We start from the raw sequence: 16,673 nt of genomic DNA, 5'->3' as shown, positions 1-16,673 counted from the left end.
CTGACTGACTCATGACTGAAAATGTAACAATGGTTTCAACACAGCCATCTTTTTAGAGTACATTGTGTTTCAGTATGTTGACAAGCTTCATGGAGATGCTAATTTTCCATTCCAGCTCGATTTGGCATCTGCCCACAGAGCCAAAACTACTAGTAACTGGTGTACTGACCATGGTATTACTGTGCTTAACTGACCAGCCAACAGGCCTGACCTGAATCCCACAGAGAATCTTGGTTGTATTGTCGATAAGACTGAACACAAATGAAAAAACCTGGGCTTCCATAACACCTCAACAGTGTCACAGGCTGATCACCTTCATGCCACGCCACATTGATGAAATCATTTTCATGAGCTGTACGCTTGAAGTTTATTTATTTTTATTACATTATGGCAAATAATGAACTTTTTCAGATTATTCTAATTTGTTGGGATGGACCTGTATATCTATCTATTATTAAAACGAAATGGACCCTTTCATTTTGCGCTCTCGTGAGTTAAACTAGCTATTGTTAAAACTATTGCTATTTGCATTACTTAATGTAGGCCTACAAGAAGTTTAGACCTAGAGAATGTAGAAGAATTGTCATTTTGATCGTTTGTGTCATGAACTCACACAGACACTAATCACTTAAGTAATTTGACAATAATTGCATTCAGCATGTTCAGCACAGTTTGCCTGTTATCATTATGGTACCAAACGTCCAGATTCAGCATGGAATTGTGGACAATCTTATCCAACGACAACAATGTATTCTTTAGTTTTAGGTCTGAGAGGCTAAATCTCAATGGTCCGTGGCTCGAATGCCGAATATATAATGATCCTTTTTATATGAAAGGGGTTGAAAACCACTGAAACAATTCTATTTCAGAGCACCTTCCAACTCCAGTCGACTGTAAGCCCGACTGTGCCGCCAGATGGCACCAGTGCAGCGGCGTTTTGTGTTTGTGTCAACCCCTGGGTTGGCACGCAGACGAGAGCGCGTTGTTTCCCCATGGATCCACTCCCTCCCTCCCTCCCTCCCTCCCTCCTCCTCTGTCTCTCTCCGTCTCTCTCTCTCCTTGACACGGCGTACACTGCCGTACAGTACAGTTGATATATGTCTCTCGACTCGCTCTCGTTCTCTCGGCGGCGTACACACGGACAGTAGATCCATCTATCTATCTATCTATCTCCTGCTCGCATCGGCAGTCTCTCAATCAAAGTGTCCAACGATCTTAGAGCGCTATACCTACCACCACCATGGCGCGATCATCAAGCACGTTACCTTTGCGCCCCAACATCAACGGCACCGTCTGCGCGCACCACGACCCGCTACGCGGCGTGGTCGTGGTGATGATCGCCCTGGCTTGGATCATGTCACTGACGGTCACCGCCGTGCGCTGTGATGACAGCTGGGTTTTAAACCGGAGCGGCGCCGGGGAAGACGATCGGGGCTCCCCGCCGCTGGGTGTGACGGACGCCGGAGATGTCGAGGTGGTGGTGGGCGGCGTGGAGGAGGAGGACTACTGGCCGCCCCCTGGCCGGTTCAGGAGAGCCCTCATGTCCCGGGACAAGCTGTCCCTGCTCAGTAGCAGCTCTTTCGTGCTCCGAGGGGACGCCACGCACAACCAGGCGATGGTGCACTGGACGGGGGAGAACAGCAGCGTGAGTAACAAGCAGCAAGCACTAGACTAGCCTATAGTCTACTATCATCTCATCTCTCTCCCCCAAATATCCTCATCATAGCTCGCAGTGTGCGAGTAACATGTGCACACACACACACGACACACACATCCATCAGTGACAGTGTGTACTTTCGCTGCATCATTCATTCATACCCATGCCCTGGTCCTGGAATCTTGTTTTTACGCATTTCAGAGTTGCTTTCCAATTGTATGTAGGCTTCTATGTGTAGTAGAGTACACCATCATGCAATATGCCATCATGCTGTTCAGCACAGCATCACATTTGATTTGAAAGAGGACAGCCCTGCATGTGTGTTTTGTTGTTTGTTGTTAGTTGTTAGGCTACATCAGTATAGGTTGTGAACTTGTGCCCCCCCCTATTCTTTGGCTATATAGAAGTGTATAGTATTTGTCTCTTAATGTTTTTGATGAATTGAACAAGGTGGACCCTCTTGTAAACTAGTGTAATGCTTTATGGGGTCGTCCACTCACAGTTAACAGTCTTTGCATTGAGTTGTGCTTGAAATGTACTGTAATTCTGCAAACTGTTAATAAATATTTCAATCAATCAATCCAAGAGAGGCTTTTTGCCGACCCAATTAAGCGTGTCCGTAAGCTATGACTAAGACTAATATTCACAATCAAATAAAAACTAGACTGAAATGTTAGCCTTCCTAACATTGGGGACTAGTGGACAGTCGGCATAACGCATCGCAACTTAAGTGAGTTTGTAGATCAGCTATAGTGTAAAATCAGTCATTACAACGGCATCAAGGCCCGCCAAAATACATTTTAGTCGACTACAATCTTATGATATTTAGTCGACTAAAACTAGACTAACATTAAAACATTCCAGGTGACTCTAATGTGACTCTAAAACTAAATTAAAACTATTCAAGAGACTATGACTAAAACAAAAAATCAAAATGTGCTGTCCAATTCAACACTGCCACGCGATGCAACCTCATGTCCCATGAAGCAGAACGAATGACTAAAATATTGATGGAGCTTTCTGGACATGAATCTTTCAGTGCGGTTGCCTATAGTGTTTAGGGACTGAAACACAACTCGGCGCGTTATGGAAATGAACAGCACTTTTTTATAGTGGCACGACATATGAACCGCAGGCAGTCAGCAAGGGTGGAAAGTAACTAAGTACATTTACTTAAGTACAATTTTGAGTTATTTGTACTTTACTTGAGTATTTCCAATTTCCAGTACTTTTACTTCTTCTGTACTACATCTCGGAGCCAAAATGTGTACTTTTACTCCACTACAATTATTTGAAAACTTTATTTACTAGTTACTTTGGCGGTTTTAAATTTTGATTAGAAAACATACATTAACCACTTCAACCCTACATATTTTGGCCATTTGAAAATAGCCGATCTACAAGCTCACAATGCGTCGCGTTGTGACACATTGTGAGCTTGTAGATCTGCTATTTTCAATAGACACATTTTGAACTTGTGAAATGGCACATTCTACACAATGAGTACTTTGACTTTTAGTAGCCTACTTTAAGTACATTTTACTTGTAACGGAGCAGTTCTAAATTGCAGTATTGGTACTTTTACTTAAGTAAAACAATTGAGTACTTTTTCCACCACTGCCAGTCAGTGTGTGTGCGCGGGTCAAATGAGAGCAGTAAACAGGAGAGGTCTTTGTGATGCTATTGACATAATGCACAAGGCAAGGGGTCTGGTAGTGTCTGGTGGAGACATCACTCCCCAAACCAAGACTTATTTCTGTCCATAGAAACGGTCCCAGCAGGCTCCACTTCTAAACGGGAAACACTGTACTGTACTGTACAGTCCCTGGCCTGCTGTGTGTGTCTGTGTGTTAGGGCCGATTGATACTCCTATTTTACCGCTGTTTCGGCGCTGTAGTGCCGAAATGATTTCGGCTCGTCAGAAATTTTCAGTAGCACTGAAGAGTCTACTTTAGGACGGTACCCGCCCCCCCCGAACCTCAAATGACGTCAAATTGTAGGCTCTACAGCGCCGAACCGACTTTTATTCGGCTCTAAAATAGGAGTATAAATCGGCCCTTAGGCAACAGTGACACTTGGTGGTGAACAAACGCTATAACACTATTTTCGTGCTCGGACAGACAGACCCAGGGACACAGGGACAGACCCAGGGACACACATAGCTGTCTATAGGAGTGGCTGCGCCACTCAAAAAAACAGTAGGCTACAAGCCTTGAGTAAGAAGATGGCCTCGATGTATAATTTTGCTCTACTGTAGGCCTATATAGTGTAAAGTAACAAAGTACATTTATTCACTCAAGTACTGTACTTAAGTGCAATTTAGACTGTTACTTTCCTACTCCACTACCTCTCAAATATTGTATTCCACTATAATAATAGCCTGGGGTCCACCTATGCTTTCTATGGCATAGGCAGCTCCCGGCAGGATCCGCCGCGAGAATCTAGACGCAGCTGCGCGACATGAGACTAATTAATTAGAGCGACATAGAGAGAGAGGAGTGTGTGCGTCAATTTAACAAAGATCAGAAATCAGCAGAGAGTGATGGACGTTGGCGCTACTCTATGCCGAGTTGAAGTGGACCCGGGGCCCCAGACTACTAGAGGCTACTATAAGAATAATAAAGTGGATCTTCTATTTTCATGAAAGTAAAAAAGAAAAGAAAAAAACATTTCAATGTATATTCATATGCCAATACTTTTGTACCTATCAACTTTAATTTATCTGAGTACTTCTATCACCACTGCTCTCCAGTCAGCCATCCAGCGCGTCCGCGTGCGCAGCGCGGGGCCCCTGCTCTTTGACTTCCCCTCAGTTAAACTTGGCAGGGGCCCCGCGGTAGGAAAAGGTCGACGGTGCAGCACAGTTCAGCCCCCATGCAGCCCTATAATAAAACGCAGACAAATGCTGCCATTCAGTTTGACTAAAGGGATGACATTTATGGATATTAAATGCCTGGCCTCCGCTTTCCTCCCATTTCACACATGTCACATGAGGCAGGATTTGTCGGTTGGACAAGAGGCTCTCTAGAATAGAGGAGTTCATCTTCGTATAGGACTGCAGGGCCACCTTAGTGTAGCTGTTAAGTTAGAGCATGTGCCTTTTAATGCAGAAGGTTGTGGGTTTGAACCCTATCGCCTGGGCTCGGGTGGACTTCGGCAAGGGCGTGCAGAGCAGTGTTGTTTTTGGCAGCAAATTTCGATTTTAGTTTTAGTCATAGTCTTTTGAATAGTTTTCAAGCTGCTTCCCTCTGGCCTTCGCCTAAAAGTTCCAGGGGCCAAAAGCAATAGGTATAAGTTCTCCTTCGTGCCTGTAGCTATCCAGGCTCTAACTGCCGATAGGAGGAGGAGGTAACTTCTCACCTGACTCGCTTGTAGTTTTTATGAATTATAATGTTACACTGATACCTTGAACTGCCATCCTGTTTTGTGCCTTTTTACTGTGTTTTTGTGTTTCATGTTACCTGCCTGTGTTATGCCTTGCTGTAAACCAAATCGCCCCACGGGGACAAACAACTAAATGAACCTAAACCTGATTTAGTTTTAGTAGTCACATTTTAGTCACCTGTTATGTTTTAGTGTCTAGTTCCAGTCAACTAAATAGTATAAGATTTTAGTCAACTAAATCTACAGTTGATTTAGTCGACTAAAATGTATTTTGGTGGGCCTTGATGCCGTCGTAATGACAGTTTTTATACTTGCTGAAAATAGCCGATCTACAAGCTCACACCGCGTCGCAGTGCAACGTGTTGTGGGCTTGTAGATCTGCTATTTTCAGCATGCAACAATGTGTAAAATGACTTCTACTGGATCTCTTGTCCACTAGTCCCTTCCTAACGTTTTTGTCTAGTTTTTATCTGTTGATGAAATTGTCAGTATATTCAGTCTTAGTTTTAGTCATCATAGTTTTTTCATTTAGTTTCCATTTAGTTTTCGTCAGTGAAAAAAGGTAGTCGACGAAGATTCTTCGTCTTAGTTTTAGTTAGACGAAATAAACACTGGTGCAGAGTCGCAATTCGTAACGCCAAATTAAAATGGCTTCAGATCTGAGCCAATAAGTCTCCTGAGGAGGCACGCATCTGATGCTTGCTTGACAATCAGTCTCAGACTCTCCGGACATAAACACAGATGATGACGATGTTTGTCGTATACTGCAAGTATGGAGTTTGGCGTTTCTTAGGATATTATTCTATTACTATTGCTTAATCAAGTAATTGATCACATTATCACAAAGAAATCGAAATTTCTTTCGAGGTTATATGATATATCGATATATTATTGAAATCTTTGAATTTCATTCTTGAATCTTGAATTATTTGGGGGGCCCACTTGCAATATCCTGGCGGCCCACACACGTTGAGAACCCACTGCAGTAGAGTAGGACGTGTCATCTCTCCCATCACATGTTTCCCATCGGTTGTCTCCCCGGTGGGGGAGTTATGTCATAACTTTGTTGAGTTTATCCTTGATTTGGAAGTATGGCTCTGAGGGGGAAATGGTGATCTGCCAGCCAGGCATCTTCACATACGTAATGTGTGTCCTTGAATATAGTGTAAAATGGCACTTTAGTGTGTTGTGACTTGTGAGAGTATAGTGTGTGTGTGTGTGTGTGTGTGCTTCTATGTATGCAGATCATGTCTTCATTCTTTTGTTCTCATGGTCATGTGCAGCCATGCACATCTGATGCTGGCAAGCGGGGTGTGTGTGTGTCTGTGTGTAAGGTGTGGAGCTGTGGATATTATGAATACAGAAAATTTGACACATTCAATATACTGTGCAGTGAGTGAAAGTAAAAGAGGGTGTGGCAGAGGATTACAAGGAGACACAAGAAAGCTGGATGCTCAGAACAATACAGACAGACAGACAGACAGACAGACAGATGATGGATAGATGGTCGCATCATGATGCGTTGTGAGCTTGGAGATCTGCTATTTATGACTATCAAAAAGTGTTTAAACTGAACTATTGTTTTCCTTAACACACAAACTAGTGTTCTGAAGAGACACAGATATCTCTAATGACACAGTGATGTGTACTTGAAATAAAATAAAAAATGTTTGAGAACCACTTCCTCCAAGCATACTATAATACTGTATGCAGCCATACATGTGCTCACACAAGAATGTGGCCACCAACTGCACACTATGCTTCCGATATCCACATATACTGTGAGGTATATTCCAGTTGTAGCCTCACCTCATGCCTATAACCTCCATACCTATCCACCCTGAAGCCATGCCGGTCCATGTGGCACAGGCCTATAACCTCCATACCTATCCTCTCTTTGTGTCACTCTCACTCCTTCATGTCTCTCACCACCTATGTCTCTCTTCCCATTTCTCTCTCTCTCTCTCTCTCTCTCTCTCTCTCTCTCTCTCTCTCAAGGGCCTTTCTCTATCTGGTCAGCGTTGATGAATTGTGTGTCTGCGCGAGCGTGCATGTGTGCGTGTGTGCGTGTGTGTGTGTGTGTGTGTGCGCGCGTGCTTGCGCGATTGTGAATTGACTTTTCTCGATTGTGTTACTTGCTCCTCGCCTTGGTATAGGGTGAAAAAGGCCTTACCTAATGTGTCAGCATATACTCTACTGTAAAAAATAAATTACAAATACACGTGACGTGGGTGTTTGTGCGTGTGCACGCGCGCGCGTGTGTGTGTATTTTGCCATGTGGCTGCTGGTGGCGTGGTCCCACAGTAGCGCAAGTGATTAACGAGCGACACACATAGGCGCTGACAGTCCAAAATACATGCCGCTCCCTCCCCTCCGCCACTGGGGAATCCTGGGTAATTTCTGCCACTTCCTGGTTTAAGAGCTCTCTGGGGGCGAGGGAGATGCAGGAGGACACAGAAATGTGTAATACAATATAACAAGTACAGCTGTAGCACAGCTGTGGAGCAGTGCATGGCAACGGCGTGCCCTTGTGGCCGTAATTGTCATCATGAACAGCATGTGGTCCTGGGCTGCAGTGCTGATTATGACAGCACACCTTTTGATTTTAGCTTTAGTCATAGTTGAATAGTTTTTCATTTTGTTTTGGTCACCTGGAATGTGTTTGGTGTTGTGAGCTTGTAGATTGGCTACTTTCAGCATGCAACCAAGTGTAAAATGACTTATACTGGATCTCTCTGGTCCACTAGTCCCTTCCTAACATTTTAGTCTAGTTTTAATTTGTTGACGCAAATTGTCAATAAATTAGTTAGTATATTGAGTTAGTTTTAGTCATCATAGCTTTGGTTTTCATTTAGGGAAAGGGTCTGAAGGCCCCCCGAAGCTTGCTTCCACTGCCAGGACAGGAACAACAGGGCATATACTCCAGTCAGAGATCCATACTTAGGAGAGCTTTGTTGTTTGTTTTGTCCTGGATTATGTATGAATGTTACACTTGTATACTTGTCTTGTATTTTCTGTATGTTTTGCTGGACCCCCTCGAAAACGAGATGATACATCTCAAGGGGATATCCTTTTCTCAATAAAGGTTCATATATAGTGTATACAGCTCAGCAGGTGAAGGCAGTCTGTCATCCTGGGCACACTTGAACTTCCATCCAAAGGAAGCTGTCTTTTCACTGACAAAAACTAAATGAAAACTAAGCTATATATGATGACTAAAACTAAGACTAAATATACTGACAATTTCATCAACAAATGAAAACTAGACTAAAATGTTAGGAAGGGACTAGCGGACAAGAGATCAACTATAAGTCATATTGCAATTAGTTGCAATTGCACGCTGAAAATTGTCGAACAGCCATGAGTTTACGATGGCATCAAGTCCCGACAAAATGCATTTTGTTCGACTAAATCAACTGTAGATTTAGTCGACTAAAATCTTATGACTAAAACTAGACTAACACTAAAACATTCCAGGTGACTGACTAGTAAAATGTGACTAAAACTAAATGAAAACTATTCAAGAGACTACGACTAAAACTAAAATCTAAATTTGCTGCCAAAAACACTGCTGGTCGAGTCATTCTGTCACGATCTGGTGGTGTGGTGAAGACCCAAACAATCACAAACTGACACAAACATGACATGACACTATAACAATGACTCGACAAGGACTGACTGGGGAACAAGACTAAATATACACATGTCGGGCTGATTATACATGAGAAACACCTGGGGAAGACAAGAACGTAGAACCAAAAGAAGCAAAAAAACCTAGACAAGCAAAGTCTGCGACTGTGGACAATGTTCCCGCACGCACGCACGCATGTGCACACACACACACACACACACACACACACACACACACACACACACACACACACACACTCCCCGGGTCCTGACTTAATGCCAAAGGTATTTGTTCACGCTTGACATGCTAAACAGACAGTTAATTTGCTCTCTGGTCATTCCGTGGTGGAAAATTGTTTGCACATGTGAGAGGAAGAAGCCCTTCACGTCATTTATCTTGTCTCTCCTTGTTCGTCCTCCTTTGAAAAGAGCCTCATGCAAAAAAAGCCGGCTGTAAATCTCCAGACCTCAGGTCTCCCTCCATTTCTTTTTAACCCTCACCTACCTCGCCGGGGGGGGGGGGGGGGGGGGGGGGGGGGGGGCTGGAACAACATGTTTTCAGTTCAGTTGGGGGTCGGCGGTCAATTATCTATAATATTTTAGGGGTCCTTGACATGTTGGTTTGAGAACCACTGCTAGTGTCTTGAGTGTACAGCGTTTGATGAGGTCTGGCGGCCATATATGGAGTGTGTCTTGAGTGTACAGGATTTGATGAGGCTCATATCAATGTATGAAATTTCAGAACAGGTCAGCTCCATATATGGAGATCTAAGGGTGGCAGCGGAGGCAGTGTCTTGAGTGCACAGGGTTTGATGAGGGGCCCAGGTAGGGCCGGGCCTTAATTTTCTGGCCTGTTGAATGGACAGGCATCAGTAAAAAAGGGAGATATCGAAGAGGAAGGACGGGTGGAGAAGGTTCAACATATGGAATGTCAGAACAAGTCAGCTCCATATATGGAGATCTAAGTGTTTGAGGTCAGATGTAGAGTTGCTGGCCGGCTCCACATATGCAGATCTAGGTGATGATCCAGTCTTCTCTATGTATGGCTATACAGGGTTTGATGAGGTCAGTGTGTCGTGATCTTCATATATGGAGACGGCCATATAGGGAGCATCGAGAGGGAGTGGCGTGACATGACGGACGGACAGACATGTTTTGTAGGTTTTCATAATAATCTGCGACCTACGGTCACAATTATACTACATTAAAATAAATCTTAAAAATTGGACATTCGGACATATGTGACCAAATTTGACTGATGGACTGCAATGTTTTTTGTATTTTCGTTTTTTCATGTGATATGAAAGCAGGGAAGCATAGCTTCAAATTGACATATTGGTTGTTCAGTTTGACCCACCAGTTTTGGAGATATGGCTTATAGAGTAATGTCTTGCAGAAAACATTGAGTTGAGAAAACAGGCTTGAAAGGTTCACTTCTGTGGTCTCTAACATTAGACCTTGACCAGCCCCATTTACCCATGAGGTGGACAGACGCTGCCCCCGCCGGCGGGGGATTGGGTTAAGAGGTTTTTTGGAGATTTTTTTTTTTTTCTGCTCTGGTGAAAAGCTGGAATTTGCACAATTGCAGCCTCTCAGTCAAATCTGGTCACATATGAGGTTCCTGCCCAACAGCAACGGTACCATAACTACGCGGTATACATCTTTGTCACTGACAGGTGTTGATTGCTCAGCTCAGAGCAGGCGAGACGGGCCTCCCCCGCCTTTTTCTTTCTTCGCGTCCGAGTGTTTTCCAATGTCTCTGACAGTTTGAGCACTGATGAATAGCAGCGTGCTAATTGGCTGAGACACGGCGAGATCACGGACAATCCGCGGGAAGCAGTCGAACTGTCTGGCACTGTGTGTGTGTGTGTGTGTGTCTGTGCGTGCGCGTGTGCGCCACAGCACAGCGAAGCCACGGATGCCTCGCTAACAAGGTTTTGGTAAAGTAGTGAGCGTGACACACTGCTGTATAGCATTGTTGTCTAATTAAGTGTTTAACGATGCCAAGAGGACCCTGGCTGCTAAATTCAAGTTCAAGTGTTTTGTTCTCCCCACTCTGTGAAGCTGAAACATTAAAACAAGTTCAGCCCAAATAGCCCCCTTTTTCAGACATGAGGCCGATTCTAGTTCTCGCACTTTCAAGACGTTTCTAAACTTTCTATAAAATGTTAGAAAAATAGCAGCTTGTAACTGTATATCTGCTATTTTGGTATAGTATAGGCGATGCAACAATCTAAAATGGCATGGATGCTTTCCCTGTTTTAATGGGCTAGAGCAGTGGTTCCAGGTGGTCCCCAGCTTTAATGATGGAAGAGTAGTTGGTAACCTAATGGACCCTTATTAGATCTTTAACTCTTGAGAGCGTAACATGAAACCAAATGGACCCTTATGGGTCCATTTGGTTCCATTTTACGCTCTCAAAGAGTTGAAGTATTGTTAAACATCTGTATTACTTGATTCATATAAGAAGTCTACACAATTAGAGAATGTAGAAGAGGCTAAATCTCATCAAATGGTGGTCTGTGCGTGGCTCAAATGCCGAATACATAATGGAACTTGACATGAAAAAGGTTGAAAACCATGTGGGCTAGAGAAGTGAACAATTAAGTTCAATTACAATTTAAATCCAAACTTTAAAAACAAATGTCTTTTTTTCCCCCCTTTTCAACCTATTATCTATATGACTCGTGTTACTGCGCCTCTTCTCCCTTTCCCTCCTCAACCCGGGGAGACAGGCTAGAATTTAAACTGTCCCGGGATCAAATGACTGATTATAGTTGCGGGAGTGTCGGTCACCCGGCAACAGGCAAAACAGGCAGTTGGCAGCTGTTGGCACGTTATGCCTGATTTATACATGGCTCCGCACTGTCCGCAGTCCGCATACTACATAAAAAATGCCCATCTGCAAGAATTGCAGTTATTATATTAATTGTGTTAAAAAACGTTTTACGCAGCAATTCTTCTCTCGATACGAGAACTAACACTTTCTATGCATTTCATGACTAATGTGAAACACACTGACTTCGTCATTATACTTACTAGAATCATTTTTTTCTTTTAAATATCAGTGCCCTTGTATAGGCATTAAGCGGTTGGAAAAAAAAATCACTCAAATATCTTGATTGTTTTTATTATTATTATTATTATTGTTATTATTAGTAGTAGTAGTATTGTTATTATTATTATTATTATTATTATTATATAATAATGATTATTATTCATATATATACTTATTTATTATATATTTCTTTTTAACTTTTTGTCCATAATATTGGTCAGATCGGTGGATCTGCAGCTAGCGACGGTTCTTGAGACAATTATGTGAACATTCATAAGGAGAATGATAGTTGGCACATTTGACAGCATTTTAGGCTTCTAATATAATATAATAAGGCTTCATATAAAGTTTTATACCATGATGTGAACATTAAACTTTATTTAATGTTCCTCCTCCCTTCCTTCCTTCTCCTCGTCATGCAGTGTTGAAAGTGTCATGGTTGAAAGTTTCCCTTCTTTTTATTGTGGTTGCCGTGGCAACAGAGAGTGAATTCTGTTGGGGTCTTCCAGTGGTCTGGTCATGTTCCTGAGCTGAATGCAGATTGGTCGGGTGCCTCTCTCAAGACCTGCATATTTCATCATATTTCTCAGCCATTTTCATGTGTTAACTTTGACCCATAATAAGAGGAGATTTGTGTTAGACATGTTGATCTGCTGTTGTTTTGAGCGGCGCTATTGCCGCCCGCCGCTCCTATTCTGTATATGCACAGCTTTGTGTGTCCGTCCGTATACGCATGGAATGAGCTCAGGTGATTGGCTGAGCACGGAATGTGATGTATATATTGATGATTATAAAAGCGCCGCTGGCTTCGCACAAGTGTGATTTTTATTTTAATAGCTGCAGCATAAAATAGGTGTGTGTGTGTGTGTGTGTGTGTGTAAGCTGTGCGGTCACAGTGGGGTTCCACTATCACATCTCCACACTAACACATTCAAGAGATTGGATCTCCTCCAGTCACTCTCTCTCTCTCCCTCTTACACACATCTCGCTGCACTCCAAGGAATTTGATATTTCCAGTCTCTAGCCGTTGGCCTGTGATGCAAAAAATAACCTCACTCGACTGCGAAGCCTCCTGCTTTTCTCACATCAACCCTCAGTAGGGCCTCGGCAATTAGGTGAAAGCATATCGAAACAGACATTTTAGAACCTCTCGCTAATATTGGAGATGGAGGGTGGTGATCTTTGTGTTTTGTCTTCCAGTTTTTCATGTGTTTATGAGGTGACAGTACTTCATTAGAGCCCTTGGTGTGGTTGTTATGTGCAATGATCTTAGAGTATATATTAATAGAGACGGCACCGGATTTCTCCTCCCATCCACTTGCATTAAGTTGCTCTAAAGCGCATGAGGCGATTTCACTCCTCCTTCCGGGTAGGAACAGAGTGCATTCTGGCATGGATTGGACCCAAACACATGAACGCGCTGCCGTTGACTATCATTGCACGCGTTCACGTATGAAACGGTGTTCACGTGTCATCATGAACGTGCGCAATGATAGTCAACGGACCAGCGCGTTCATGTGTTTGGGTCAAAACCAAATCGGGCCACTATGTCCATTTTGCCTCAGGGTTTCCTCTGGGTTCCGTCTCTATTAATATATACTCTACGGCAATGATGTTGACATCACAATATCCGCCCTACCCTAACCGCTCCCCCTTTATTTTATACAACAACAGCTGTGGCTGCGGCTTCAGTTCCGGTCTTGTAGATCTGCTATTTTTCAATAACTAAAGTATAACATACTAGTGCTTAAAACACCAAAAGGGGTATTTTACTCATGACGCCATGTTCACGACCAAATTGTCCTGAAATTGTGGTCTCACTTTCTTCCTGGACTACAAGTCACACCTCCACGCAGCCTCCCCCCCTCTCCACAAGGAGCAGTCAAGCACACAGACTTCATAATTTGTTTTGGCATAGGGTGCAAATTTCAAATTGTGCTTCAAATACTGTTATCTACTATACAAATACTATTAACATTGAGTGACTGCAGCTTCTTCCAGCGGTGAAATGTCCCTTTAAGCTGCTGTAGGCAGCTTAAAGGGACATAGGGTAACTTAAAGTAAGCATGGTAGGCAAGGGGTGGCGCTAGCTAACACCTCATCTGTACTCGGTGACACTGCTAGCCCCGTCCCAGCGTTGTATATGTTCCACTTGGCTTTGTCTTCAAACAGGAACTCGGATCATAACTCGAACCACAAGTTCAACGGCCACACGCTACCACCCAAGTTTTTCCTGGAATTATGTGGTGTGTTGTAGCAGTGCCAAGCACACACGTGCACACACACACACACACACACACACACACACACACACACACACACACACACACACACACACACACACACACACACACACACCTTTCGCCTCAGACAGGCACAGCTGGGAATTAGCATGTGCTGATTGACGAAGGCTTGCGAGTAATAATTCCCCCCCCCCAGAAAACTGGCTAGTGCGTTTGTGACTCATGTTGATAGCAAGTAGTGTGCCTATGATGTATCAAGGGAGGTGTGGAAGGTTTGGTGGTAGTGGAGGGCGGATGCAGACGATGGTGTCTAATCACATTTTAGTCACCTGGAATGTTTTAGTGTTAGTCTAGTTTTAGTCGACTAAGCATCATAAGATTTTCGTCGAATAAACCTTCAGTTGGTTTAGTCGACTAAAATGTGTTTTGGCTTGGCCTTGATGGCGTCGTAATAGCTGATTATACACTTGCTGAAAGTAGCAGATATCCTGCTGTGGAGGAGAAGAAAGACAGAGAGTAAGACAGTAAGACATAAGACAAACACACTTGGAATGGGAAATGGATGGAAGAATAGAATTGGTAAATGTACCCATTATGCACACTGTTAATACATTCATCAATCAATCAATGGTCACCAGGCCTGCCCACCTGGAGGCCAGACCGTGGAGAAGTGTCCCCGGCCGGCCCTGCCACAGACCAGCTGTTTGATTGATCCTCTGCTGGGTTTCCGTTCCAGACCTGTTTTGTTATTGTGATTCATGGGAACAACGGTTTTGTTTTTCTTGCTTTCTTATTCTCTTATCGAGGCGAGAGGGAGAGGGCGGATGAGGAGAGAGAGAGAGAGGGTGGATGAGTGAATACATTTAAGAGAGAGAGAGAGAGAGAGAGAGAGAGAGAGAGAGGGGCGGGCGAGGGAGAGGGTGGATGAGTGAATACATTTAAGAGAGAGAGAGAATGAGGAGGAGAGAGAACCAGCTGGGTGTAAACACACACAGGTAATGAAATTCCTCCATGATTCTCCGCTCTGCATATAATCAAACACCACCTCAGAGTAGGACAAACAAAAAGCACGGATGCGTGCACACACACGCACACACTTTCTTTGTCGTGCTTGTCCATTTTGGACAGGTTGTGTGTATGCAAATCTGTAGTGCAGAGCTCACCCCGGGGAGGGAAAACCCAATTTATATTGTATTGACAGCGTGCAGAGAGAGAGAGAGAGACGCACGCACACACGCTCGCACAGGCACGCACGCACGCAGGCACGCAGGCGCACGCGCCCACACAGACACACACAGACACACACAGAGAGAATACATGTTCGCAATTATGCGTCACTCACATTCTCTATCCAAGCCGACTGTGACCGTTCTCTTCACTTTTGGTTAATCCCTATTTTTTTGCACCTTTCCTTTTCGTCTACGCACGCACGCACGCTCACACACACACACACACACACACGCACGCACACAAACAAAAAAAAATCCCCCAAAAGCGGCTTAAAACGTCTGAGATTCCTGGAGTCTTTCAGATCTCGTAGAGATCAGTGAAAGCTGCTCTGTGATTGAGATCCAGCACCGTCGCTTGCGGTCTGGTCAGTTGTCGACATGCAGAGCCTAGTGTAAATCCTACATTTACACTTACAATGAAAACTAAGCTATGATGACTAAAACTACGACTAAATATTATTGACAACAAATAAAAACTAGATTAAAATGTTAGGAGGGCACTGCAAGAGCTCCAGTGTAGGTCATTTTACACTTGGTTGCATGCTGAAAATAACAGATCTACAAGCTCAGCAAGTGTAAAATCAGTCCTTACAACGGCATCAAGGCCTGCCAAAATACATTTTAGTCGACTAAATCAACTGTCGATTTAGTCCACTAAAGTCTTATGATATTTAGTCGACTACTAGACTAACTAACTATTCCAGAGACTATGACTAAAACTAAAATCAAAATTTGCTGTCAAAATCAACACTGCACTCCATAGTACGACAGTGTCCCTTGCCAAATTGAATGCATCTTTGTAACTACTATAGTATGCTGTTCTTTCCCCTTCAGCGCCAAATGTCTTGTTCTCAGCTGAAAATAGCTGATCTACAAGCTCACAGGCACACAGGCTACTTTCGCAGAACGTTCGCCCCCAGTACAGAATAGGGACGCTGTTAAAACCCGGTAAAGCATTTGTGTCATGTTTTAGATTTGTGCGTTGGCTATTCAAAAATAAAAGAAACACAAGCTTGTATATCTTCTATTTTTGAATATTTTCTTTTAAACGTCTTGAAAGTGTGAGAAACTACACAGATTTAGAAGGCATTTGTAGAATCAGCCTCAGGAGTTAACCCCTTTTGCTGTTCTAAGCATTATGTTATACTGAAAAATAGCAGATCTACAAGCTCATAGGAGCTTGTAGGTCTGCTATTCTTGAATACCGCACAAATCTTTGAATATATTCTTTCAGAGCGAACGTTTTTAACTCAAATCTTTGCTTCTGGAAGGTCCCCGGTACAACATATTTCCAGATGGGGGTCGGTGGCCAATTACATATAATTGTTGGCGGTCCTTGACATGAAATATTGAGCACCCCTGATACAGAAACATGAGGTATTTCAGAGGTACTGTCATGATTTACTGTAGAAGACATTTTTTAAATTTCGACGTCAGGCCTTAAATGGGTTAATGTAGTATAAAGTGTGAGT

General features: G+C 43.4%; 1 protein-coding gene across 9 annotated transcripts in view; it reads left to right on the top strand.

Annotated features, from left to right (window-relative positions):
- Positions 1-1,080: 1,080 nt before the first annotated feature.
- sorcs2 (sortilin-related VPS10 domain containing receptor 2) overlaps positions 1,081-16,673 on the top strand; it is a gene marked incomplete at its 3' end in the record, with an annotated part of 211,857 nt that continues 196,264 nt past the window's right edge. For all 9 annotated transcript variants that reach the window (XM_080792105.1, XM_080792104.1, XM_080792103.1 and 6 more), the window contains exon 1: positions 1,081-1,645. In XM_080792105.1, coding sequence (XP_080648231.1) covers positions 1,241-1,645 — 405 coding nt within the window. In that variant the 5' untranslated portion in view covers positions 1,081-1,240. The remainder of the gene's footprint in view (positions 1,646-16,673) is intronic.

This window comes from Protomyctophum bolini (genome assembly GCF_963924005.1).
Source record: "Protomyctophum bolini genome assembly, chromosome: 20".
In the NCBI taxonomy this organism is placed as follows: Eukaryota; Metazoa; Chordata; class Actinopteri; order Myctophiformes; family Myctophidae; genus Protomyctophum; species Protomyctophum bolini.
The sequence above is the reverse complement of the archived record's forward strand: the minus strand, read 5'-3'. Positions and strand labels throughout refer to the sequence as shown.